This window comes from Felis catus, chromosome B3 (assembly GCF_018350175.1).
Source record: "Felis catus isolate Fca126 chromosome B3, F.catus_Fca126_mat1.0, whole genome shotgun sequence".
Classification (NCBI taxonomy): domain Eukaryota; kingdom Metazoa; phylum Chordata; class Mammalia; order Carnivora; family Felidae; genus Felis; species Felis catus.
The window spans coordinates 6,286,844-6,311,400 of record NC_058373.1 but is presented as its reverse complement, the minus strand read 5'-3'; the positions used below and the strand labels follow the sequence as shown (position 1 = coordinate 6,311,400).

General features: G+C 55.4%; 1 protein-coding gene and 1 long non-coding RNA gene across 4 annotated transcripts in view; one reads left to right on the top strand and one right to left on the bottom strand.

Moving 5' to 3' along the window:
• Positions 1-1,359: 1,359 nt before the first annotated feature.
• Positions 1,360-24,226, bottom strand: RHCG (Rh family C glycoprotein). 3 transcript variants are annotated; one of them, XM_003986810.6, is made up of 11 exons: positions 23,961-24,226; positions 15,978-16,164; positions 13,626-13,776; positions 9,698-9,845; positions 8,729-8,895; positions 6,749-6,886; positions 6,424-6,560; positions 5,986-6,110; positions 5,689-5,762; positions 2,602-2,683; positions 1,360-1,792 (listed from the first exon to the last, which is right to left on the bottom strand). In XM_003986810.6, the coding sequence occupies exons 1-10, from the start codon at positions 24,145-24,147 to the stop codon at positions 2,615-2,617; spliced, it is 1,383 nt and encodes a 460-aa protein (XP_003986859.2). In that variant the 5' UTR covers positions 24,148-24,226; the 3' UTR covers positions 1,360-1,792; positions 2,602-2,614. The 3 variants fall into 3 exon arrangements, with proteins under 3 accessions (XP_003986859.2, XP_006932322.2, XP_019687443.1); XM_006932260.5 differs by having other exon boundaries at positions 2,591-2,683; positions 23,961-24,225; XM_019831884.3 differs by lacking the exon at positions 1,360-1,792 and adding an exon at positions 1,825-2,185 and having other exon boundaries at positions 2,591-2,683.
• Positions 6,444-24,557, top strand: part of LOC109500494 — a 51,648-nt gene continuing 33,534 nt past the window's right edge. The window contains exons 1-2 of the long non-coding RNA XR_006598836.1: positions 6,444-6,568; positions 7,130-7,301. This is a non-coding gene — a long non-coding RNA (uncharacterized LOC109500494). The remainder of the gene's footprint in view (positions 6,569-7,129; positions 7,302-24,557) is intronic.

Below are 24,557 nucleotides of genomic sequence, written 5' to 3'. Positions count from 1 at the left end.
GGTGTCACGCCGTTCGCGGACCGCCCGCGGGACCCTCGGGGCAGGCTTTGGGAGGGTCTCCCCGGCCCTCGCCCCTCCCAGGCGCTGGTGGGCGTGCCGCTGGGCTGGGCGGCGCGGCCGGGGGCGGGCGGCTGCGGCCGGGCTCCGCGCAAATCAAAGCCGCCGCTCCCCTCCTCGCCACGCCGCACCCCTGCCGCGCCGCCGCGCACCTCCTCCTTTGTCACAATGTTTTTCAATCCGGTGAAGCAAACTGTCCAATTAGAGCCGGGGCCTCCAGCTTCCATCTTTGCCGACGTTTAATTAACATGCTCCTCTTGGCAGCTGCTGACAAGTTCCAGAAACAGGTTGTAAAGGGTTTTTGTCTTTACCCAGCATGGAAAATGAGGGGTGTTACATCGCGGGAACATGAATAGGTTGCATTTCAGCTCCCTCCTCCCCTCCTTCGCCTCCCCCCCCCCCCCCACCTCCTCTGGCACGGAGAATGAAGGCCTGAGTGTGTATGTATGTGTGAATTGTGAGGGGGGCGGGGAGGGCGGATTTGGAGGCAGGAGAGACCTTCTCCTCCCTCTCCCCTCACCCCTTCCTCCCTGGAGTCTTTGCTCCACAAAGGATCTGGATTCTGCTGCTTACCCTCCAGCTGGCACGCTTTTGCCTCACATCTCTTTTAGCCACACCAAACCTCGCTATGTTGATCTCTGGGTCTCTGCCCAGGCTGTCCCCGTGCCATCCTTCCGGTAAACTCCTATTCAGCCTCCAAAACCCTGCTCAGGTCACCCGCTCTGGGAGGTCACCTGGCCATGGAATGGCCGTCAAGAGTTCAGGGTGGATCCCGGGTGTCAGGTCGGTCCTCAGCTAGACTGTGAGGCCCCTAAGGGTGGGAAGTGCGTGTTACTCAGCCCAGGGTGGTGGCTGGCCACACGAAGTGGTGAGATCCAAACTGTGGAGTCCAGGCTGGCTTGGCAGGGAGCAAGAGGAAAGGGTTGGGGTAGGGGGATTGGCCCAAAGGAGCCCTCCTCCCTTATTCTCCCACCCTGCCTGAGTGCCCTTGAAACGGAGCAGGGTCACATGGAGGGCACGGTGGGCATGGCAGTTTTCATGGTCGGTGAGTTTCTGGGGTGGTTGATGTAAACTGAGGACGGGCCTTGGGGAAAGACCCCAGCCCCAAAGCTGAGCCTGGCAGGGGGCCCCAAGCGGGAGCAGCCTCCAGCACCCCGGATTCTTCCTCTTCAGCCCAGGATGATTTCCCTTGCATTGTGGGTGGCAGCTTGGTATGGAGGGTCAGGACAGGGGCGGGAGGCCAGGTCTTTGGGGTCCTTTTGTCCTTCAAGCCGGCCCCGTTTGGAGCATTCACACCCATTCTACAAAGAACACCAGGAACGTTTATTCACGGAGGCTGCCATCTGCATGGCATAGAGAGGTCTGGGCGGCCCAGGGAGCAAGGGAGGTGCCTGCGGAGGGGCAGGCAGGGAGCGGAAGACCCCAGAAGTTGGGCTGGCGGCTAAGTTGTCTCCTAGGATGGCTCGCGCCCACTCCCGGCTGCCGGCCCCACTCCTGCCTGCTGTTCTCAGGATGTGGCCACCAAGACCCCCTGGAGGCAGGCCTCCTGCAGCCAGAACCCACTTTGTCTATAGCTCTCCCGTCTCCATTCTCAGGCAGGCCTCCTGGGATGACGGAGAAAGAAGTGGAGGGCGCCCTGGGCCAGGCCAGCGGGTGGGGTGCTGCTTGCCTTGCTCCTGTGTTCTCAGCTTGGTCAGCACCGCTCTTTTGGGAGGGCCGGGGCAGTCTGTGGAGCCTGCAGGGAGAGAGCCAAGAGCAGCGGGCCACTGTGGGGTCCTGCCGTAGCCCCTCGGGCACCTTTGCCTTTTCCGGACTGGGTGGGCATTAGAGGCAAGTGGTCACATCACTCAGCCTTGTGCCCCAGACGCAGCTGTTTCCAAGCTCTGGGCTCCAAGGGGATCCAAGAGCGCTAATGAGCACAGGGGTGATGACTTGCTAAGACCCCAGTTTCTCCACTTGCACTCTGTGGCCTTGGAGAACCTGAACTTTTCTGAGCCTTAATTTTCTCATTTATTGGAAAAGAGGGAAGTAGTTGCACCTGTCGGGTAGAGCTCTCTGTGGAGGGTTAGATGCAAAAGGCACGAGGAAGGGCTTGGTGCATTCCACACGGGGGCAAGGAGACTGTGAGCTGATGGGAAGAAGAGAGACAGAGAAGGAAGGTACAACTAGCCCGAGGTGGTCGACTGAATAGAGCCAGGCCTGTCAGTCCTGCTTTTATAAATGAGGAAATTGAGGCTCTGGCTCTGGGTGAAGAGATCCTCAAAGTCACAGCCAGTAAGCAGCAAAGCCAAGTGTGCACCCAGGTCACCTTCTATATATTCCTTCCAGTTCAGAGTGCCTTCCATATATCTCCGTGCCTGTCCAGCTTGCAAGGAGTCTGAGTGCCACCAACCCTCACATGCCCGCTCCAATCCAGGCAGGAGGGGTGGAAGCTCACATCCGCATTTCTTGATGCTCTCTTTTTGCCCCTTTGCTGGTGTCACCCAGTTCCCAGAGCTGGGCACCCACCGGGAGACCCTGCCCATGCTCTCACCTGCTTCTCACCTGCCCTGGGAGTTTAAGGTTCCGCGGGCTTGAGGGTGGAGTCCTCAGGATGTAAGACCGTGCTCTTCAGCTCCTCAGGCATCTGCAGAGACAGGAGGGCAGTTCCAAGGGCCCTGCCCTAGGCCAGGCAGGTGTCCCTGGTAGAACTAGCACAGCCTGGGCAAGTCAGGAGCAGCGTATGGTGTGTGGCGGGCGCCACCTTGTGATCACTGTGCAGATTGCATGCCAGGGAGCAGGGCAGTCCTTCACACAGGTGTCCTGCCCCCTACATCAGGCTAGCCACTGTCCAGGGTGCTGGGGCACTGCAGGCATGAGACAGAGTCCTTGCCCCACCAGAGCAATGGGAAGGCGTTCAAGTGACAGGCACAGTGACAATATGAGCTGCAAATGCACATGAGAGGCTGATAGCCCAGTCAGGGGCGGGGGATTCTGGTTGTGCTGAGCCCACTTTTGATAGATGAGCAGGAGTAATGTGCCAGGGAGAGGCAGCATGACAAGCTCCCTGAATAGCAGACAGGTCCAAAAGGGGGGTGAGGTGAGATGTGTGTGTGGGGGGGAGGGGGAGCAGAAATGGATTGGTAGCTGGAGTGGGAGTGGGGTGGATCAGCGTTGCCTCGGCTTCAAGGCTTAGCTTTGATCTCAAAGATTGCCTCATCTGGGGCGCCTGGGTGGCTCCGTTGGTTGAGCGTCCAGCTCTCGATTTTGGCTCAGGGCATGATCTCATGGTTGCATAGATTCAAGCCCTGCATCGGGCTCTGCACTAGCAGCACGGAGCCTGCTTGGGATTCTCTGTCTTCCTCGCTCTCTGCCCTTCCCCCCTCTCTGCCCTTCCCCCACTCCCGCTGTCTCTGTCTCTCTCAGAATAAATAAATAAACTTAAAAAAGATTGCCTCATCTAAGGTCCTAGGGAACAGCTGTGTCCCCTCATCCTCTGGAAAGCCACCTCATCTCCTAGGTAAACCATCCAGAGGCCAGGGGCTGAGGGGACGGCCTGATGGTGGCTTACTTCCACTGACACAAAATTACAGTCCTCAAAACGGAGCACTGCTGAAAGGTATACAGCAGAGAGAAGGTGTGAACTTAGAATACATTGTAAAGATCAAAACAGAACCAAGAGTGAACTAATATATATGGGAATTGATAACATCTTTTAGTTTATTTCATTGGTGTTTAAATCTGTGTGATTTCTAATTGTGGTGTCTAAAATAGTTTAAATTCTGACTTTAAAAATGGGATGAAAATAATTATGCTGCTAAAAAAAGGAAGTTTATTAAGAATGTAATGACAGAATACTTCTTATAAAAAGAAAGAGCAGGATCTCAAATTGGGCATATAATCTCCACTGTGTAAAAAAAAAACCTGGGGCACCTGGGTGGCTCGGTCGGTTAAGCATCCGACTTAGGCTCAGGTCATGATCTCATGGCTCATGAGTTTGAGCCCCACATCAGGCTCTGTGCTAACAGCCTTGAGTCTGGAGCCTGCTTCAGATTCTGTGTCTCCCTCTCTCTCTGCCCCTCCCCTGCTCACACACACACACTCTCTCTTTCTCTCTCAAAAATAAATAAACATTAAAAAATCTGCGAGGATTAAAAAAAAAAAAAAAGACTGGAGGGAAATATGCCCAAAACATTAACAGTACTTGAATTAGGGCGATAGGATTTCTTTCTATTTTTCTCTATTTCCAGATTTCCTTTAATGGGCTTCTATTCATTTTATAATTAAAAAATAATTTAAAGAGAATGAATTCAAAAGCATTATTAGCTATGTACATGAAATTGGCTTCTAATGGATATCAGTTGAAATTACCCAGAAAACTTCTGGTGTGGTTAAAAATACAGAGCCAAGGGGCACCTGGGTGGCTCAGGCGGTTAAGCATCTGACTCTTGATTTCAGCTCAGGCCGTGATCTCACGGTTTGTGGGTTTGATCTCACTGTGGGTTTGGCAGGGTAGAGCCCACTTGGGATTCTCTGTCTCCCCCTCTCTATCTGCCCTCCCCCCCTCCCTCTCTCTCTCCCCCATCTCAAAGAAAATAAATAACCATTTTAAAAATAAAATAAAAATACAGAGCCACATGAAAGGCGGTGATGGGCAGGCCCTTGTCACAGGGGCCACAGACACAGGTTAGGTCCTGCCCCCTGTCATGAGGGGAAGTGTGGGTGGCTGTCATTCTCCACCATCTAACGAAGGTGATTGCCTTCAACAATGATTGGTCGGGAGGGAGGCCTCCCTGAAGTCACTGGAAACCCAAATCGCGGCATCTTTTTAAAGAAATGGAGTCGTGTGACATCCTAATACTTTCAGCTTGTAGAGCACCGTTTCTCCAGTTGGGTCTCTGTACTGATACTGGAATGTCACAGAACTCAGTTTCTGGACCAGACTCAGCTGGAAAGTTGAGGCCCTCCTGAATAGGCCCTCCTGAATTACACGCATAGGCCCTCCTGAATTACAATCCTGGGCAGGTGCCTGGGAAGCTGCATTTTTACAAGGTCTCCAGGTGGATCTTATGGAGACTGAAGTGGACCACACATAGTGGTTCTTAACCCGGGTAATATATTGGATTCACCTGGGGAAGTTTAAAAAAAAACAAAAAAACAAAAACTCCTAATGTCCAGGCCCTACCCCCAAACCAATGAACTCGGAGCCTCGTGGGGCTTGGAGAACCTTTAAAGCTCCCCGGGTGATTCCAATGCACACAGAGGGTCGTGGTTCTCAGAGGCGGGTGTGCGTTTCATCAGAATCACGGGGAGGGCTTGTTGAAACACAGTGCTGAGCCTCACCCCTGAATTTTGGATTCAGGAGGACTGGGTACGATTCAAGAAATTTGTATTCCTAACAAGTTCCCAGGTGCTGCTGCCTCTGGGGAGCACAGGGGGCCATACTTTAGGAATTACTGCTCTAGAATAAAGCCTTCAGCCCGCCCCCGCCCCAGGAGACACAGTCTCCCGTTGGAGGAGTAAGGTGACGCGGGGCTCTGTCCCTCACCTTCAGCTTCTGGCTCCTCAGGACCCAGCCCAGCTGACGTGAGTAGGGTCTGTGGAGAAGGGCAGAACCCCCTTCGGGTAGGAGAACAAGTTGCTGGAACTCACCTCCCAGTAGACTGAATCCTCAAAGCAGTTCTCATCAGCAGGTTGTCCCCAGAATGGCAACTTCAAAATGACCCCTAAAGAAAGTTAGGGGTCACAGGAGGTCAGGAACCACTTCCTCTCTGCCTACCCAGCCCTTTCCCACAGATGGGAAACTCCCCCCCACCCCCAACCCAACCCAATCCCACAGCCACAAGCGCACAGGATTCCTGGGTCCTCCGGGCTGATCTCTGGTACGTGCTGGTGGGTCCCCCACCCGCAGCGGCCCCACCTTCTCTGGCCCAGACACTCCCAACTCACCCACGATGATGCCGCCCACCAGGGCTATGGCCAGGGACACGAAGAGACCAGCAGCCTGAAACTTGCCCTGCATGCTTGAGTCCCAGGAAGTCTTGAAACCATCAAAGCCAAAGAAATTGGCAAGCCTCGAGTGGAGACAGAGAACAGGTCAGGGCTCCACAGAGAGGCCAAGGAAGCACTTGGTGTCGCCCCACAGATATGAATGGGCACCAAGGCTCAGTAAACCCTGGCCTGAGCCTCCCCATGTGCACTGGACAGATCAGATGGTCTCTAAGACTCCTGAGGAAGGACAGAGGTTCGGGAGAGAGGCCCATAGACGGTTGTTCAGATTAGGGAAGGCTAGGGGTAGAGATACAACGTTCGGCCCCAGAACAGCAGGAAGGAGGAATGGAGAAGGAAGGAGGGAGCCCGGGCTCCCTGCACCTCCTCCATACTTACCCTTTTATTCCATACACCTTAGCATCGGCACAGGATGCTGTCACTGCACCCACAATGGCGCCTATGATGCCCGGGAGGCCGTGCAGGTTGTGAATGCCACACGTGTCCTGGATCCGCAGCCGTGACTCCAGGAATGGCTGGAGAGGTGAGAAGGGTGTTGCTCGGGCCCTTAGCCGTGGCAGGGGTGTGGGGAGGCCAGGATTCCAGAGGCCCCAAATACCCAGAGACCCAGCCCCCTCCAGCCCCCAGACCTCCCCACCCCTGCCAGTTAGAAACACAGACCCTGGGGTTCCCCAGCCCTCTGCCCTGGCCGGGGGGCCCTCACCGTCAGGTACACAAAACCCAGGGTGGAGACAATGCCGCAGATGAAGCCGACGATGAGGGAGCCGTATGGCATGAGCATCATTTCGGCAGCGGTGCCCACGGCCACCCCTCCCGCAAGCGTGGCGTTCTGGATGTGCACCTGGGTAGGGAGGGCCAGAGCTCAGTCCTCTCCCGGAGCCTGCACCCCCACGCTCTGGCTCCGGGAGGCAAGGGTGACTCACAGTGCGTCTCAGCCAGCCAGGAGCCTGCAGAGGGCCCCGGGCCTAGCGCCTGTGTTCTCTGCACCAGCAGCCTGGGCACCGTGCGTGGGCACAAATCATGTGTCCCTGCCGGTGAGACCTACTGGCATGTCTGCATGTCCCCTGTGAACCTGTGTGCGCAGGTTTGCATGTCTGATGGTCTCCCCGTGACGTACGCCGACATCAGGCCTGTTCGTGTGCAAACCCCCGAGCCAGAGCCCGTGGGCCTACGACGGCTCCAGGCCTACCCGCACCGGGTACTGCGTTGCCGGCTGCGGGGATGATTTCAGTCCGTCTCTACAACAAGCCCAGGAGGTAAGGACAGTTATCTTTTGATGCTTGCGCAGAGGAGGGAGTTGAGGTGCAGGGAGGTGATGTGGCTTGTTAAAGACCACACGGCTAGCAGGAGGCAGAAAGGTAAGTCGATCCGGGTCTGTGTGGAGCCAGAGCCCCTGACCTTGACCTCATTCCGTGCCCTTGCCTGCGTGGGGGTGTTGGGAGCACACAGCTGTGCCCACATCCCTGTGTCTGATTCTCTTCCCTCTGATGTGTGAGTCCCTACCTCTCTGTGTGGCGGCTGTCCAGTGTACCCAGGGGCCATGGTAGTGTCCCAGCACACATATACCCGTGTCAAGAAGCTAGCGTCAGACTATGAGATAGAGAGGTGGTCTTCTTTTTATAGAAGAATCTACCACCATCTATGGGCTTTGGCCCCTCCCCACTAATGACAGAAGAGTCTGTCCAGGGAAGTGACAGGAAGGACACTGGGAAACCATATCCCCCCACCAACCTCCCAGGGGTGTGGACAAGCATCAAAGGGGTTTCCTTTCTGAGCGTATGGGATGATGCAGGTGAAGGTTGCTTTAAGAAGGCTCAGGCTCCTGGGTAGCTCAGTCGGTTAAGCATCTGACTCTTTTTTTTTTTTAATGTTTATTTTTGAGACAGAGACAGAGCATGAACGGGGGAGAGTCAGAGAGAGGGAGACACAGAATCTGAAACAGGCTCTGAGCCATCAGCACAGAGCCCAATGCGGGGCTCGAACTCACGGACTTCGAGATCATGACCTGAGCCGAAGTCGGACGCTTAACCGACTGAGCCACCCAGGTGCCCCAAGCATCTGACTCTTGATCTCGGCTCAGGTTATGATCTCATGATTCATGAGCTCGAGCCCCACATTGGGCTCTGTGCTGACAGTGCAGAGCTTGCTTGGGATTCCGTCTCTCTCCCTCTCTCTGTGTGCCCCTCCCCCACTTATGCACTCGCGTTCTCTCTCTCTCTCTCTCTCTCTCTCTCTCTCCCCCGCCCCCCCGCCCCAATCTCAAACTTAAAAAAAAAAGAAGAGAGAGAGACTGAGGGCCAGTGTTTGGAAGATCAGAAGCCTGGTAGAGGGAGGTGCCCCTGGCAACCCTACGGGGCAGGTCTGATGGGGTGCTCAGCCCAGAACGGCTGTCAGCACCCCAGGCTGCAGGGGAGGAGAGTGAGGAGGAGGAGCTGCTCAGAGATCAACAGTCTCTGAGAATCTGGTTCTGGGCTATGCCAAAACCCAGCTATGTAATCCGAACAAATCATTTGTCCCCAAGCCTCAGTTTCTTCCTCTGCAGGGTGGGTGTGATAATCCTGATGCTGCGAGCCTCAAGGAGTTGTTGGAAGGGCGTGGTGATCAGTGCCCACCAGGCACAGGCGGTCAGAGCCGCACCTGCCCCCTCCCCGGGCTCCCCACGCTCCCCGCCCCCCTGGCTCACCATGTCCAGCTTGCCCTTCTTGTGCAAGGCGCTGGACAGTGCCACCGAGGTGAGCACACAGGCTGCCAAGGAGCAGTAGGTGTTGATGGCAGCTCGGTGCTGGGCGTCTCCGTGTTTGGACACGGCTGAGTTGAAGCTGGGCCAGTACATCCACAGGAAGAGGGTGCCTAGCCGGACCAGACAGGGCCGGTGGGCCCGGGAGAAGAGGTGTTAGATGGGCCCAACAGAACTTAGGCAGACCTCCTGCCCTTTTTAGTTCCAGAGACCTCAGATGACTCCCGTGCCCCAGCAGCTTCCCACCCTACAGCCTTACTCATGCTGGGGGCTCTTCCTACGACATCCTCCCTGCCTTCCTTACTTCCTGATTCTGCTCCAGAAAGTGTAGCCTGACCCTGTAACTGGGCTAAATGCCTCCCACCTTGCTCCCACAGCACCATGAGGGAGAATCTTTCCCCCCACTTTTGGGAGATTATCTGGTAATGATCTGGTAATAATCCCTTGAAGGCAGGGCTGGGTTTTAGGAGACCAGAGTGAGTGATTGATATGTGTTCTCTGGAATGAATGGACACAGGAAGTAGGAATTCACACTTTGCCCTGACCCAGGGGATGGAGTCACCATTTCCACTTTGTCTGCCTTAGGGCATCCTAGGGAAAACAGGATGAGTGACCAACTTCTTCCAGCCCCGTGGGAAAAAGGGACCATCATCTGGGATCCTGGAGATGTCTACAGGCAACCCCCTCTGCCCTTTCCCCAAAGGGAACTGGCTACCACCCTCCAGACCACATGGAGATCAGGCATAGTTACAGGAACCTGAACTCCTCATGGAGACCCTCACCCATTATGGTGGTTCTCACTCCTCATGGTGGTCCTCACCCATCACGGCAGCCCTCAGTCATCATGATGGCCCTTATCCATCATGGCCACCTTCACCCATCACGGTGGCCCTCAGTCCTTATAGCAGCCCTCACCAATCATGGCGAAGAGGTCCGAGTGGTACACAGAGCTCTGCCTCTCCTTGCTCTGATGTAGGCTGGGGCGATAGAGGATCCAGGTCACTGTGAGCCCAAAGTAGGCGCCAAATGTGTGGATGGTCATAGAGCCCCCTGCATCCTTCACCTGGGGTACAGGGATCGGTGAGGCTCTGATACTGTCTCTCCCTCCCACCTGTGAGCACTTTCCTTCCCCACCAAACACACACACACACACATACACACACACACAGGTCCATCTGTCTCTGATTCCACAAGCTGCAAGATGGGAGCCCGGGGCCCCCACAGACCAATCAGTTTGGAAGAGGAGAAAGCAGGGATCCCTGAACCCAGGCTGTGAGCCCGTCAGCAAAATGCCAGAGTATCCTCACCCAGCAGATGGGACTGTGCCCAGATCGGGAAACCCAGCCTTGGAGAGGACCTTGACCAGTCACCCAGCGGGAAGAGGTGAAGCAGACCTAGAACCTAGGGCACCCCCTAGTTTGTCACCTAGTTGGTCACTAGCTTCTGCCTTATCTTCATTCCTGGGAGCCCTTCCCTTCCCCCTGGGTCCTACCCTCTCCATATGTCTTTCTACGCAGCCACTCCTGGCCCAGCACCACTCGATCTAGACTGCCAGCATCCTGCCTATGACCTCCCAGCTGACCTTCCACCACCCACCCCATCCCCACCCTCCTGTCTCCTGTCTCCCACGGTCAGAGCACGTAGGGAGGTTTCTTCCTCTTCTGTCCCTTCCTGCCCTCCCCCACTCCGTGCCTCTGGATTTCTTGAGGTCTGAAGCTCCTCACTTACAAAGTGGGGGAGAGGGCGGTGACTTAGCAGAGCCGTCTCGAGGGTTAAATCAGACAACTTGTGTAAAGCGCCCGGTGAGCGCCTGGCACTCAACAGGTGCTTCGTGGACTTAGCCTTCCTCCGCGTGCCCCCCTCCCCTCTCTCCAGCCTCCTCTTCCTCCCCACTCAGAACCCATGTTGGGGGGGGGGGTTCCAATCAGAATCACAGACTTGTTCCTTCACTTTAGATGGGGAAATCCAGCCAGAGAGGTAAGTGTATGGTCCAAGGTCACAGAGCTTAGTGGTGGGGTTGTTGACAGGCCTGGAGTTCCTGGTTCCCGGCCTGGTGGGTGCCTCTCCCAGCACCCTGGGACCTGGGATGAGCCCTCATGACCTCTCTGAGTCTCAGCTTTCTCATCTGTAAAGTGGAGGTAATAATTGTGCCTTTCTCAGAGATGAGGATTGAGATAAGCCACGTGAAGTATTCAGAGCAGGGCTCAGCCAAGGGCAAGTGCTCCTGACATGTGATTGTTGTATTTTAACTTGGCACAGAGACAGGCCTGAAGACTGTCAGGCATTAAAAGAATTTTTGTAGCGGGAGCCTGGGTGGCTCAGGCTGTTAAGCGTCCGACTGTTGATTTTAGCTCCGGTCACGATCTCCCGGTTCGGGAGATCAAGCCCTGAGTGAAGCTTTGTGCTGACAGCCTGGTTGGGATTCTCTCTCCCTCCCTCCCTCCCTCCCTCCCTCCCTCCCTCCCTCTCTCCCCACCCCCTCTCTCTCCTCTCTCTCAAAGAAAAACAAAAAACCACACACCAAATTTCTGTAGCAGATTGGGGGGATTTTTGAGGGTCTCTCGACTCATGCCCAAGACTGTGGATTCTCACTGTTTCAGATCATGCCCATTGGCCCCAATGCCCACCCCTCACCTAGCCTTGCTTCTTTCTCACGCCTCCCACCACACCCAGTCCCTAAGGCCTGTGTATTCCCCTCCTTTCTATCTGTTGAATCACTTCCTTCTGTTGGTACTACCCCCAGCCCCAGTCCCATCTCTTACCAGGGCGACTCGGACAGCCTCTTAACAGGGCTCCCTGCTCCCAGCCATTGTCCTCACCGGAGCCAAAGTGGCATTTCTATTACGTGTGTCTGGCCGTGCCACTCCCCCATCTGAAACTCTCCATAGCTCCCCACTGCCGTCATGACAAAGTTGCCCTCGTGACTCTTCAACACCATCTCCAGGAGCCTTGATGATTTGTGTCCTGCCCCCCTTCCTCTACCATTACCCCCCCCGCCAGCCCTCCCCCAGCACACCCTCCTTCCACCAGATGGAGCCACCAGAGACCGCTCACTGTGGGCCTCCCTCAAGGCCTTTGCACTGTTTCCTCTGCCTCACCCCTTTGCCTGGTTGTTTTCTCCTTGACTTCTAGCTTTGACGTCTCTTCCTCCAGGAAGCCTCCCTGACCTGCCATGCTGGCTCAGGCACCCTCCTTCATGTCACCAAGCCCTTGACCTCACTTCTCATCACACTGCATGGTAACTGTGTACTTCCTGATTCCCTCACTAGATTGTGAGCTCCTCGGGGTCTGAGTGAGAGTGCCCGGAGCACTGCCTGACATGCAGTCAGACTTGAGTCTTGGTATTTACTTGGTAAATATTTGTTGAGCACTTATTAGGCATTGAACTAGGTGCTAGGGACACGGATGGTCCAGACAGATAAGGTTTATCAGAGAAGGAGAAATGTTATGAAGAAAATAAACCAGATCAATGTGAGACACAGTGACTAGGGGTGGGGTAGGGGGGTAAGCTAGAGGGCAACACTATATAGGGGGGAGAATCTGGGAGGGCCTCTCTGAAGAGGTGATATTCCAGCTGAGACCTCAGTGATGAAAATGACTGGGGGATGAGCATTCCAGGCAAGAGCAAAGGCCCCGAGGGGGAACCAAGCTTGCCGTGTTGAGGAACAGACAGGAGGGTATGGCCAAAGCACAGAAAGATGGGGAGAGAGTAGGTTATAAGCTTGGAGAGAGAGGCTGGGGGCAGAACATGTAGGGCTTTATAACAAATGTGGATTTTATTTGAAGTGAAATTTTAAAAGCTACTGGAGGGTTTTAATCAGGGGAATTGGTCTCATACGCATTACTGACAGGTCTCCATGGCTGCTGGTGGGGATTGGCCTGTGGTGGTGAGTGGGGCAAGGATGAAGATAAGGAGGTGAGTTAAGAGGTAGAGATATGGCGGCCTGGGTCAGTCTGGTGGCTGAACAAAATGACAAAATGAATGACTGGATGTAGTGTAATGTAAAAAAAGAAAAGCAAAAAATCTCTACCCCTTTTCAGGGGTGGGGGTGTTCCAGGCAGAGTCCAAATGTAGAGGAGTTGGGGGCTAAGAAATGGATGAAGTCTCTGAATGACCTTCACCCCTGCAAAGGTACCAAGAGGTATCTGAACTGGAGTCAGAAGTCTAAGGTACCCCTTACTTGGTTCCTTGAATTGGCCAACTTTAAGGGGCATGATTCCTGCCAGAATCCATGTGACTGTCACTTCTAGAGTTGTGCAGTGCACAACCTATGCAGCGATACATGTCCACCTTGGATATTCCCTAAGGCTCCTTCCTTATGTATGTGTAGCCCTCAATACACTGTGTCCTTTTCTTGGGAGACCAATCTGTGGATGTGGTGTGTGTGTGTGTGTGTAAGAGTATGTTCAGGGGGGTGCCTGGGTGGCTCAGTCGGTTAAATATCTGATTCTTGATTTTGGCTCAGGTCATGATCTCACAGTTCGTGGGACTGAGCCCTGTATCACGCTCTGCAGTGTCAGCTCATGCTGTTCTCTCTCTCTCTCTCTCAAATAAGTGTTAAAAAAAAAAAAAAAAGACTGTTCAGGAACACCCACTCTTTCCACCCAATATGCAGGAAAGAGAAAGGAGGGAGACAACCAACATGAGGGGCCCCTGCTCTGCCCAGTAAATATCATTACTCTCACTTTAGAGACGAGGAAACTGACATTCAGAAGGTTAAGCGACTTGCCAGCATTGAACCGAATCCAGCTGGCGTATCTCCCCGGCCCTCCCTTTCTCTATTTCCCTGCTGTCACCCCAAGTGGCCCTTCCATCTCCACCCCCGTTCTGATCCCTGCTCACCTCTAGCAGGCTGAGGAGGATAAACTCATTCACTGAGAAGAGGGTCACTTGGAAGAGGGTCATGATGAGTAGCTGGACAGGGCTGACTTTGCCCAGAACCGCCCCAAAGGCCACACAGACAGAGCCCACGCAGAAGTCCGCATTGATGAGGCTGTGGGGAGATGGGTCAGGGGAGGGGCTGAGGCAGCAGCAAAAAGCTGTGCTCCAAGCCCTGGGTTTGAATCTGGACTTTGGTCATCTATGGATTTGGACTTGTGGCTTAACCTTGCTGAGCCTCCGTTTCATGATGTCGCAAGGGCACATAACATCCTAAAGGTACTCTAAGAATGAAAAAAAAAAATAACAGGTGAAGGGTCCAGCAAGGCAACGGCACATACCAGAGGCCACACCCTTCCTTCGTGACCCCATCTCAGCACCCCCTCCTTGCAGGCAACTTTGTGGTCAAGGCACCCAAGTCATCTGGCGGCTGTTGTCGAACATGCTGCATATTTGGAGCCGCGCCCTGCCCTCCGTCCTCTACCTGCCCTTCCAGAACCTCTTCTGACTGCCTCCTCTTTCAGGAAGCCTTCCTTGATTCCTCCACCCACATGTGGTCTCTGTCTCCAGACTCTTAGATCTCACTCTAAACACACCTCTTCTGTTAGTTACCAGGGCTCTGCTTGGGTTTGAGCTCTCCTGTCCTTACCCGAGAGAGAGGATCTGTGTCCAGGGAAAAGAGAGAGGGCTTCCTGCAGGCCGTAGGGAGCTGGGGGCTGGGTGGAGGGGGCAGGAAGGCCAACAGAGAGAACAGAAGCAGAGAAGCACCTAGGTCCTTCTTAAGTCTGGACCCTGAAAGCCTAGCCGGTCAGCAGGAGGCTGATGGAGAAGCAGACAGCCAGGTAGATGTCATGTGGCCAAAGGAGACCCTGGTTCCATCCACGTGCCTCTTAACCCAGGCCTTCCTGGGCCGGGCCAGCGGCAAAGCTGTCCTGGAGTGTGAGGCAGAGTCAGGAGAGTTGTTAATAGGGGTGGGTGTAGGGACAGTAGAGGCTAGACCCGCAAGCCATTCGCAGCCAGAGGAAGTGCCCCTGCCCCACGCTCAGGTGTGTGTGTGTGAGCATCAGGAGGTGAGAAGTAAGAGACCAGGTGACTGTAGGGCCAGGGAGTGGAATGGGGGCCGTCCTGTCAGGTCCCTCCCAAGACAGAGGATGTTCATTGGAGCGTCTGCTTCACTACGAGCCTTGTTCACGGCTGTGTCCCCAGGGCCTCACATAGGGCCCGGCTGAATGAATCATGACAGTTACTAAGTGCCAGGCACAGAAATAGCTGCCTGGTACAGCATATGTCCTCCTGTGCCACACAGGTACTGTTATTAGCCACATCATATACATGAAACATGGAGGCCGAGTTGTTTGCTGATGTTCCCACAACTGCAGCCGGAAGACCCATCTGACGTTGGGCCTCCAGCTGCCGGGAGATGGAAGTTCGATGTCACCTCTTAGGAGGGCCCACGGAGTTTTGGGCAGAGCCTGGAGGGGAGCCATGACCCTAGAGTGACAGGTGGGACTCTTCAAGCAGGCACAGGAGCCAGGAAGAGGGTCTAGGGACAACATGAGCATCCAGTCCTGAGCACCAAAAATGGGCTCCAGCTCAGTTGCTGAAAATCAATCCCCTGAAAGCCAGTTTGCCAAAACTCAATTTGTCAAGTGACCAACTCACCCAATCACTGGTTCACCCAAAACTTGCCAACTCACGAAGTTCATAATAATTCTCTTTGGAGATTTTTAAAAAGTTGTATACTTTTGTTTTTCATTCAGCCATAGCTCTTTGGCTGTGGTGGCCAATGAAATATATTACAGGTGTTTTCATACTTTGGATCTACGGCTTTGGGAGTGAGACTTTCTTGTCAAAGATTTTATACAAAAGACTAATTTCTTGGCTCCGACCATGTTCTATCTAGTCAACTATTTTTCCAGTTTCTCTAAAGTCGTGGATTCATTAACTGGCTTCAGTGAATTAATCATCTTGCAAGTATTTGGCATGTTTTAAGTTTCAGACACCTGGCCTATGATCCCCGGTCGGTGCCCTATATGTGACAGCAGGGGCTTGCGCGTTAAACGTGGTTTTATGGCCATTTGCCTCTGAACCCCCTTTCTGTGGATTTGGCCTTCCCGCGGGCTGACGAATGTTCTTTTGCATACCCGCCCTCTCGCCCTGTGATCCCCGCCCCCGGGCCAGCCCCTCACCCCGGGCCCCGCCTCCGGACCCGCCCCCTTTCCCAGGGCCCCGCCCCTCGTCCCCGGGGCCCGCCCCCATCCCTGCAGAGCCCGCCCCGGCCCCGCCCCTTGCCCTCCGGGCCCGCCCCGCGCTCACTTCTCCACGCCCAAGCGGATGTAGCCTTCTTTGTAGGAGTGGAACCAGCCCTGCATGAGCAGCGCCCACTGGATGCCAAAGGCCGCCAGCAGGAAATTGAAGCCCACCGAGCTGTAACCGTAGCGCTGCAGGAAGGTCATGAGGAAGCCGAAGCCCACGAAGATCATCACGTGCACGTCCTGGAAGCCTGCGGGGAGAGTGCAGCCGGGGGGCTCGGTCGCTTAGCCCGCCCTAGCCCTGGGTCTGGGCCAGCAAAGCCCCGCGCAGAACCTGTGTCTTCCGGGCCACTGGCCACCCAGTAGCCTTCCAAACCCCCTCCTCCCATGTCTGCATCCGGATCCTGGGGCCAGGGGCAGTAATGAATGACTTTCCTGTGCATAGAACAGCCGCTAACCCCCCCCACCCCCCCACCCCCGTCTTGTCCTAAGAACCTCTGGAGGGGGCTGGGCTGGGGGGAAACCAGGGTGAGCCTCCCACTTGAGACCACTCGTTCTAAGGCCAAGGAAGGCCTGGGTGTCCCCTCAGGAGATGGCAGCTTCCTTTTTCCATGCACACCCTGGGTGGAGGTGGGCAGCTGGGCATTTGAAATGGAGGCCAGGCTGTGGATTACACGTAGAATCTAGGGTCCAGAACCCAGACTTTCTGCGCTCTGCCCCCTCAACTGCATCACTTTAGTACGGAGAAGTTAGTCTCATCTTGACTGGTGAAGCACATGAGTTGATCACTCCCGTGAAGGTCACATCCCACCTCCACCTCCAGCAAGTACCCTTTCCTGAATCACTGAGACCTGAATTTGGACCCGTTTCCTCCATCTGGTAGACAGATGACTCTGGAGAGTCAGGTAACACACTTGGGTCTCAGCGCCTTCTGGAATGCTTAGTCACAAATGCTGCAGAGATTAAATGCGGATATGTATGTAAAGTACCTAACGGTGTCGGTCCCATAATAGGTGCTCAAAATGGACAAGTGTCATTATTTATTGTTACTTAGGCATAGGCTAATTCTGAGTTCTGAACCAACTCTTTCATCAGCTCACAGTGTGGTCCTGACAAGCCACTTCCCTTCAGCCTCAGTTTCCTCCATAAAACCAAAGGATGGATTAGAATGATCTTAACTGTCCTTCCAGGGCTAACGTTGCCCGATTCTAGATTGCCAGAAAAGGACAGAAGGGAAGCAAAGATAGTCACAAAAAATAAGACGCTAAAAGGAATTATAGGTGTCACAGGACACAAGAGAAGCCAGACTGAAGGGTTCCTGGTGGCCAAATCGGGCAGTGTGAGCATCAAAATAATTAGGTACTGGAATGAATTAAAACCATGACAAAAACAGTAACTCAAAGTCGGAAGTAAATGAGATCGTGAGGAGGGCTCTTGCTTGTACCAGAACGCCGAGGGCCAGACGGTTAAATGTAGAGTGAGTGCTGAAGTTGGAAAATCGTGATTTTCACAGTAAAGATTCCATCGGTGGGTGCTAAATCCAGGGAGAAATTTTGATGAAGAGCAGAACATTTGCATTGTCTTCGAGAGTCTCCCCATGGACTGCTTACAAGTTACAAGGTAGAAAAAAAAACCCAACCAAACAAAACCCAGTAATTACGAAGTGGAGAAACGGGGCAAGGTCTTCACTGAATGATCAAAATTAACATCGCCAATAAGGGACAGATGGATGGCACACGCCTTCAGATGTGACACCCTGAAGGAGACACATCACCGGTATGGTATTCCAGCCCAGAAGGCATAATCCCATTCTCCTCGTGAGGAAGCATCAGACAAACAGAAAATGAGTAACATGCTGTTAGAAACGGGGGTGAGGCTGGAGTCCTGAGCAGTATCAACGTCATAAAAGACAAAGAAAGGCCGCAGGAATGTTCCAGGTTAAAAAAGGATAAAGAGAAATAGGTCTACTGCATTCAATACCTAACTCAGGACTGGATCCTGGATTTGCCTGGTGGGGGCAGGGGGGCAGGCAGTGGGGGGTGGGGGTGGGGCGAGTGGGAGGAGAGCTATAGAGGTTGTTATTGACAAAGTTAGAGACTAATTAGAAAATTAGATAAAATTCGATAGAAACTGTATATGAAGGTATTGCACAATGTACATTTATGGAATTGATTACTGTGGTTGCAGAGAATACCCCCATTCTCGGGAAACATCCCGGAATCTTTAGGGTGACAGGGCCATGATGTGTCTGACCCACCCTCAGAAGATTCGGACAAGAAAAGAGTGCATGTGTTTGCGTCTCTGTGCAGAGAGGGAGAGAAGGAGCAGGGAGCTGAATTGGAGTTAAAAGTATGCAGTGTTCTTTGTGCTGTTTCTGTTTTAGCAACTTTTTATAAATTGAAATTATTCCCAAGTGAAACGTTTAAAAAAAAAGGCGGGGGGGGGGGGGGGACCTGCAGGCCCCACTGGCCTGCCCCCTTCATTCCTTCCTCATTCCTCCCCCTTCCCCCCACGCGTCAGCTGCACCTGCCTCCGTGTTCCTCAGTCCTACTCCGGGGTCTCTGCCTGTGTCCTTCCCTCCCCCTGGGATGCTGTTCCCACAAAACGGCCAGAATCTCTTCCTGCAGATCTCAACGAAATGTTGCCTCATCACAGAGGCTTTCCAGACCACCCGGTTTTGAAGTTTGCAGAACGGTGTGTTTGTCTAGCGCACTCGACTGTAAACCTCCCGGTAGGTTTTGTTCACTCTGCTGGTCCCCAGTTCCTCTGACCGTGTCTGGGGAGCCCCCCCCCCCCGCCCCCCGCAGGCCTTCCTGTGGCCCAGGCCACGGCCACAGCCCCCTTGGCTAGCGGCTGAGGGAGGAGGCCCTGCACGCCGCAGGGCAGGCCCGGGGCAGGGGGCGTGCAAGCTGATGTAAGAGAGCTGTGGGTCTCACCCCAGCATGGCGCTCTGAGCTCCTGCCTGGAGACCTGTGCGAATTTGCGCGAACAAACAGCAGCTTGGTGTCGGTTTCACGATGTGTGCAGCTGATTGCGTGTATTATCGCATTTCATGGTTTATCACGTTTCCAACTGTCGTGGGGGAATCTGAGCTAATGCGCGTGAAGCGCCATACGTGGCATTATGGTTATTCTTGGGGAGAACGGATGGGTGGCAGACTGGAGGAGAGGTGTGAAAGAGGGAGGGGACACTCGCAGACCTCAGTTCCAGCAGCAGCCGGGGAGGGGAGCTGGCAGGAGGGCAGGGCTTCTGCTGCAAGACACAGGGGATCGGAGGCAGTTGTGGAGTGGGAGGGAGGGGCTGGGTCTGGTGTCCTTGGAGTTGAAGATGACCACGGGGATGTGGGGGGGGGGCGGTGGTGGATCGTGAGGGTCGACAGGGCAGGTGGGAGGAACGGAACCTGGCTGTGCGGGGTGGAGCGGGGATGTGAGACTGGGCAGGCCCGCAGATGGAGATGTGAGTCAGAATGTGGGCACGATGAGGGGGAGACAGAAGCTGAGAACTGGCCTGCCTTTGAGGCTAGCAGACGGGACAGGGAAGGCGCTGGCGGGGGTGGTGGGAGGAATCCCTGGGAAGAGGCAGCGTCACAGAGGATGGGGGCCTTTTCAGAAGAGGCAGTTTGGTAGCAGAAAGGAACCCTGTGGGCAGGGACAGGGGGTGGGGTATGGGGGGGGGCCCTCCTGGGGGGTACTGCAATTTTGGGGCTGCCTTCATTCTCCCTGAGGCCCTCCCCTTCTCCGTGCATCATCCCTGCCTGCCCCCTCTCGCCAGTTCTCTGTCCTCTGTGACTCCTCCGGTGTCCCAACCTCTCTCTTTGACCTTCTCTTTCTTGGTGTCTCTTTCTTCTCCCCCCACCTCAGGCACACGGATGCCACCTTCTCCTCTCCTTGGGCACCTCCGCATTCATTCTCTTGCTCCCTTTCTCTTTATCTCCCAAACCGGTCCTAATTTAGAATCCAGACATAAAACCGTTGAATAGTTTACGTTTCATAAAGTTTGGTGCTAGTTCCTAAAACGCTTTTACCAGTAATGGTTTGAAAGTCCCAATCGTGTGACCTTCAGGAAGGACATAATCCCTCTGATCTGCAGTTTCTTTTCCTGTAAAATGGGGGGGGGGGGAGGGTAATACAGGGGCTCAGGTGGTGTTCACCCCGGAGGTTTACGGTGCACATTTAATGACTTCATTCAATCCTGGGGCACAGGCCTGGCTCTTTAGCAACTGATGGGTAATATCAGCTACAATTTCCCTTTGTCTCCTTCAAGATTGTCCAGGTGTTTTGCACTGAGTTGGCAACTTGCTGTGGGACAGTGGGAGTTGGAGAGATACCTGCCCTTCCCCCCTCTTTCCCAGAGTCTGGTCTCTCAGCTGAAGACTCCAGCTGGTGTGCCAGCCACAAGAGCTGCCACAAGGGGGCAGCAGTACCCCACTCTCCCCTTCTCCACCCCCCTCCTAGCTCACTCTCCCTCACCCCCAGGATGGGTCCCGCCCCCCCTCCCCCTGAGAAGCTGGCCTAGTCCCTGAAATCTCTGAAATCTGAGGCCAGAGTTCCCCTCGCCCTGGGCCTCAGCGGCTTCTTCCGCTCTGCTGCACCAGCACAGAGAGGGTGGCGCCCCGCCTGGTGCAACCTGGGGCCGCCCTTTTCCCATTCACTGTAGGCCAGTCTAGCCCAGACTTTTCTTTGAGACCTCCTGGCCAGTCCCTCACTTGCCCAAGTCTCCGTGCCCACCTCTCTGACACCTCAGAGCCGACCACAGAACCACCCCGTCACTGCACGGTTTCCTGGCAATGGGGCAGAGGCCCCGGGGAAAGCAGCTGGGCTGCTGGTGGGAGGGCTCAGCTGGTCCCTGCCTGGGTCACGGACGCCACCCCGAGAGTGTTGGGCAAATGTCTACCGTCCACTCCCTGCACCACAAGAGGGACAGAAATGCCCTGCCTGACAGAGCGTGTGAAAAGCACTCGTAAGTGGGGAGAGAACAGAGGAATTTAAATGCTCTAATGGTTGAAATTATTCCTTGGCCAAATCTCTGAACATGTGTCCTGCTCCCCCTTCAGTCTTCCCGGGACGCTTCAGGAACCCAGGCTCTGATGGCTCCGGGGGGCTAACCTCCCCCAGACCCTGCCAACGGCCTCTCGGGCCCCAGAGCACCAGCCCGCGGGGAAGTTTCGTGTTCGGCAGCAGGTGCCTGTAGCGCTGGCCTCCGAGGGCACTGCTGGGGCAAGTCTCCAGCTGGCTCTGTGCCTGCGGCCTGCCGAGGGGCCTGTGTGTGGGGAGCAGCCCTTGGGCCCTCCTGAGCCCCAGCCCGAGCCGGCTGGATCTGGACTCCACTGGAAACCTGAGATGCCCAGCAGGCTCCACTAATCCCCTGGGCCTGAGTGAGGCCCATTATGTTGACAGCTTGGAGCCAACAACCCAGAAGGTACCACAAGGGTGTGCCCTCATCCTCTGCCCCTGGGAACTGCCACACTGGGGTGCCACCTGAACCAGGAGGCCACGTGCCCTCTAACTCCGAACCACAGCCACCATGACCCAGTGGACCTGAGAAGGGCTGGGCAGGGGGAAAAGGGAAAGGTGAACCTGAAGGAAGGGGAGTGGTCCAGGAGCACGGGCCTGGATGTCCAGGGCTCCTGCCCTGGCCCTCTGGTTTCCTAGTCACCCCCTCTCTGGCCTTAGTCTCCTTGTCTATAACATGGGAGTCCCAACAGTGCCTTCCTGGCAGGGTTGGGGGGGGGGCAGGTCAAAGGAGAGAACGCACGTCTGGTGGCTTGAGCCGTTGTGACGGGAGTCCAGAGGCCGGCCATCTCTCCCTCTACTCCTCTCCTCTCTGTCACTTCCTGTTGATGGCCAAGGGGAACTAGCAGGAGAAACTCAAGCCCTCCTTGGTGGCTGGGGCTGTCTCATCCCCCTTAGCAGCTTCTCTCCTACCCTTTCACAAACCCTACTGCTGGGCCACTCTGCACCACTCACCTGCTCCTGGCGTACCTGCCCTGCCTCACCCCTCCTCACCATCCCACCACCTTCCAGGAAGCTGTCTCAGATCTCTTCTGCCCAGAGAGCCTGACATCACTGAAGACAAGGCACTGGGGTGCCCTCCATGAGTCTGGGAGCCCTTCGGGGTCAGAAAGCAAGGATGTGCAACTTGTTCATCCACAACGGCCTTGAGTCTTGGTCTGTTGGGACGGTTGTGGTTTACGTCTCTGGTCTGGTGAATTACTATGAGCGCAACCTCTCCACTCCCTCACTCTCAAAAGTGTCACTAGTTGACAAATTACGTGGCCACCCTATGGATAAATGGTTGTTGGGTGAATTGATGACGGTGGGGCATGGAAGGTGGGTGTGGATGGAGTGGGGATAGGAGCTGGGGAGATGTGAGGACCGCAACCCTCTCTGGGGAGGCTCTGTAGCTCCTATTTTAGGGCTTTGAGACCTTCCACTGTCTGGACCCCTCAAGGACCTATGAATGCCCATGGGAGAACTTGTCCCCTGTGCTTTGCTGAAGGGCTGGTTATGGCCGAGAGATAAGCAAGAGCCAGAGTGAAGTAGAACAGGCAAAGGAGGATCTCAAGCTGTCCCGCCTCTCCGTTTGCCAGATCTGTCCAAGGAGAGTAAAGGTGGGCAGTGAAGAGTGGATTTGGAGTCTTAATTCTAAGGCCACAGCTGTCATGGTCTCTTAACATACAACTCTGAGTGGAGCCCAGTAGAGGCTGTGGTTTCGACCAGCACAGGGCACACTCCTCTTCCATAACCCCCCTTCTGCTAAGCGCCGTATTTCTATTAATGTAACCTGTGACGGCATTCGCTTTCTGGCAGCCATGTAATATGGCCGCCTCCCACTGAGTTGGCACCCCCGCCCCCCACTCTTGTCTTTTTTCATGCAGGCTGTCATCCTCCATGTATGCAGTTATTTATTTGGAGCTAAGTGAAATGTTATTTCTGGAGGCAAAGGCTCCCCTCGCTGAGGGTTTTCAAGCCATGGAGGGAACGCCAGCCGGCCTAGGTGGCTGTTGCGTGTGAGCTTTACGGTCCCCGCGGAAACTAACAGTCCATGACTCTGTGCGCACCAACCGTGGGGATGATTGTCATTGGCTGCTGGTAGACGGTGTCCAAAATCAGTAAACGCAAGGGCATGGGAAGAGCCTTGGGCTGAGGGGTCTGGAGGTTGGGCCAACCTGAGTGACCTTGGACCAGTTCTTCCAGCTCCTGAGTCCTAGGGCATCTGTGTTTTGTCCACCTCCAGTAACTGCTTCATTAGGAAGTGCGGGTTCCATGCCCAGCCCAGCACTGTGCCGGAACTTCCTGTGCCCTGTCTCACCCCAGCTTCACCCCATGCCTGCACGCGAGGTGCTATTATCATCCCCCGCTGGACAGATGTGACAGAGTTTCAGGGAGGTTGATGTTTTCCTAAGGCTTATCCCCCTGGTTAATGGCAGAACCATGAGAGGAGTGAGGTCTGGTGATTCCAAGGGCACGCTCTTAACCCCGGCACTGCAGACACCAGAGAATGAGGGCTGTTCTTTCTTCCCTTCCAGGCCAGATGAGGGTTAGGTGCCTGGGTCCCATATGCTTCTCCCCATAGCAGGACTGGCAAGTCAGTGAGCCATCCCTGCAGCCCTTGACATCGGACCTACCTCCTTAAGTGGCCAGTACGGGCACAGCTGGACAAGGGAGCCAGGGTCACCCCCTGGTTGGTGACTGAGATGGGACTTGGGTCTTTCAAGGACAAGTAAGGCTCTCCGATGGGGAGGTTGGAGGCCTCTGATGGCACCTGGAGTGAGCTCACCCTGGCGAGCTTTCCCTATCGCTTCAACACAGGGAAGAGTCGGTGCCCATGTGGCCATTTGTCAAGCGTGCCCTCCAGGGGCTGGCAGGTGCCGCGTGGGGAGGCTGCGTGGGGAGGGCCAGCGGGCTGCGGGCAGCTTCACCTCCTCTAGGGCCCCCGCCCCCTGTTCCCGAGCAGCAGGCTGCACAGGTGCGGCAGGCAGGGCTCTGAGCAGGGTGGGGGACCTGCCCGTCCGCCTCTGCGGGGCCTGCGGGGTGGCCGGACTTACTCGGGTAGCGGTAGTAGAATTCGTTCTCCATGTCGCTGGTGGTGTTCTCATCCCCCTGACTGCCGATCCAGTGGGGGTCGGCATCGAGGTCGTAGCGCACGAACACGCCGAAGAGGACCACCAGGGCCACCTGCAGGAGCAGGCAGGTGACCGGCAGCCGCCAGCGCAGATTGGTGTTCCAGATCATGCTGCAGGGGGCGCCTGGCCGGGAGGGCAGCGGGCAGTTCGGCCGTCGGGAGGCGGAGGGAGAGGCTTATAAGACCCGGGCAGGGGCGGGGCGGCCGCGTGGGGTGGCGGAACAGCTGACCCGGGTGCCGCCCGCGCGCTCGCCCAACCGGCAAGGGGTGCCTCGGGCTCGGGGCTCGCCTGCCCCCGGGAGCCCCCGCAGCTCCCCGGGTCGGGACTGGGGGCACAGCGGCAGGGGGCGGGGGCGGTGGGCAGGGGCCCAGGAGCCCCGACCTCTGCGCATCCCATCGGTACCGCGCACCGTGCCTTTCCCCTTTTGGTCCTGGGACCCGAGACAGAAAAAGCCGGATTATCTGCCTCCCCCGCCCCCAAGAGAAACAGAGAGGAATTCCTAGATAGTGATCGTGATCA

What these genes read in the sequence shown, in the direction of transcription:
- RHCG (XM_003986810.6), bottom strand. Translation starts at nt 24,147, where the DNA reads ATGATCTGGAACACCAATCTGCGCTGGCGGCTGCCGGTCACCTGCCTG. An exon ending in GGACCTCTTCGCCATGATTG is followed by an intron (nt 8,896 to 9,697) that starts GTGAGGGCTGCT and finishes TGGTCCGGCTAG; the next exon opens with GCACCCTCTTCCTGTGGATG. An exon ending in AGGATTCAGTCTACTGGGAG is followed by an intron (nt 2,684 to 5,688) that starts GTGAGTTCCAGC and finishes CTGTCTCTGCAG; the next exon opens with ATGCCTGAGGAGCTGAAGAG.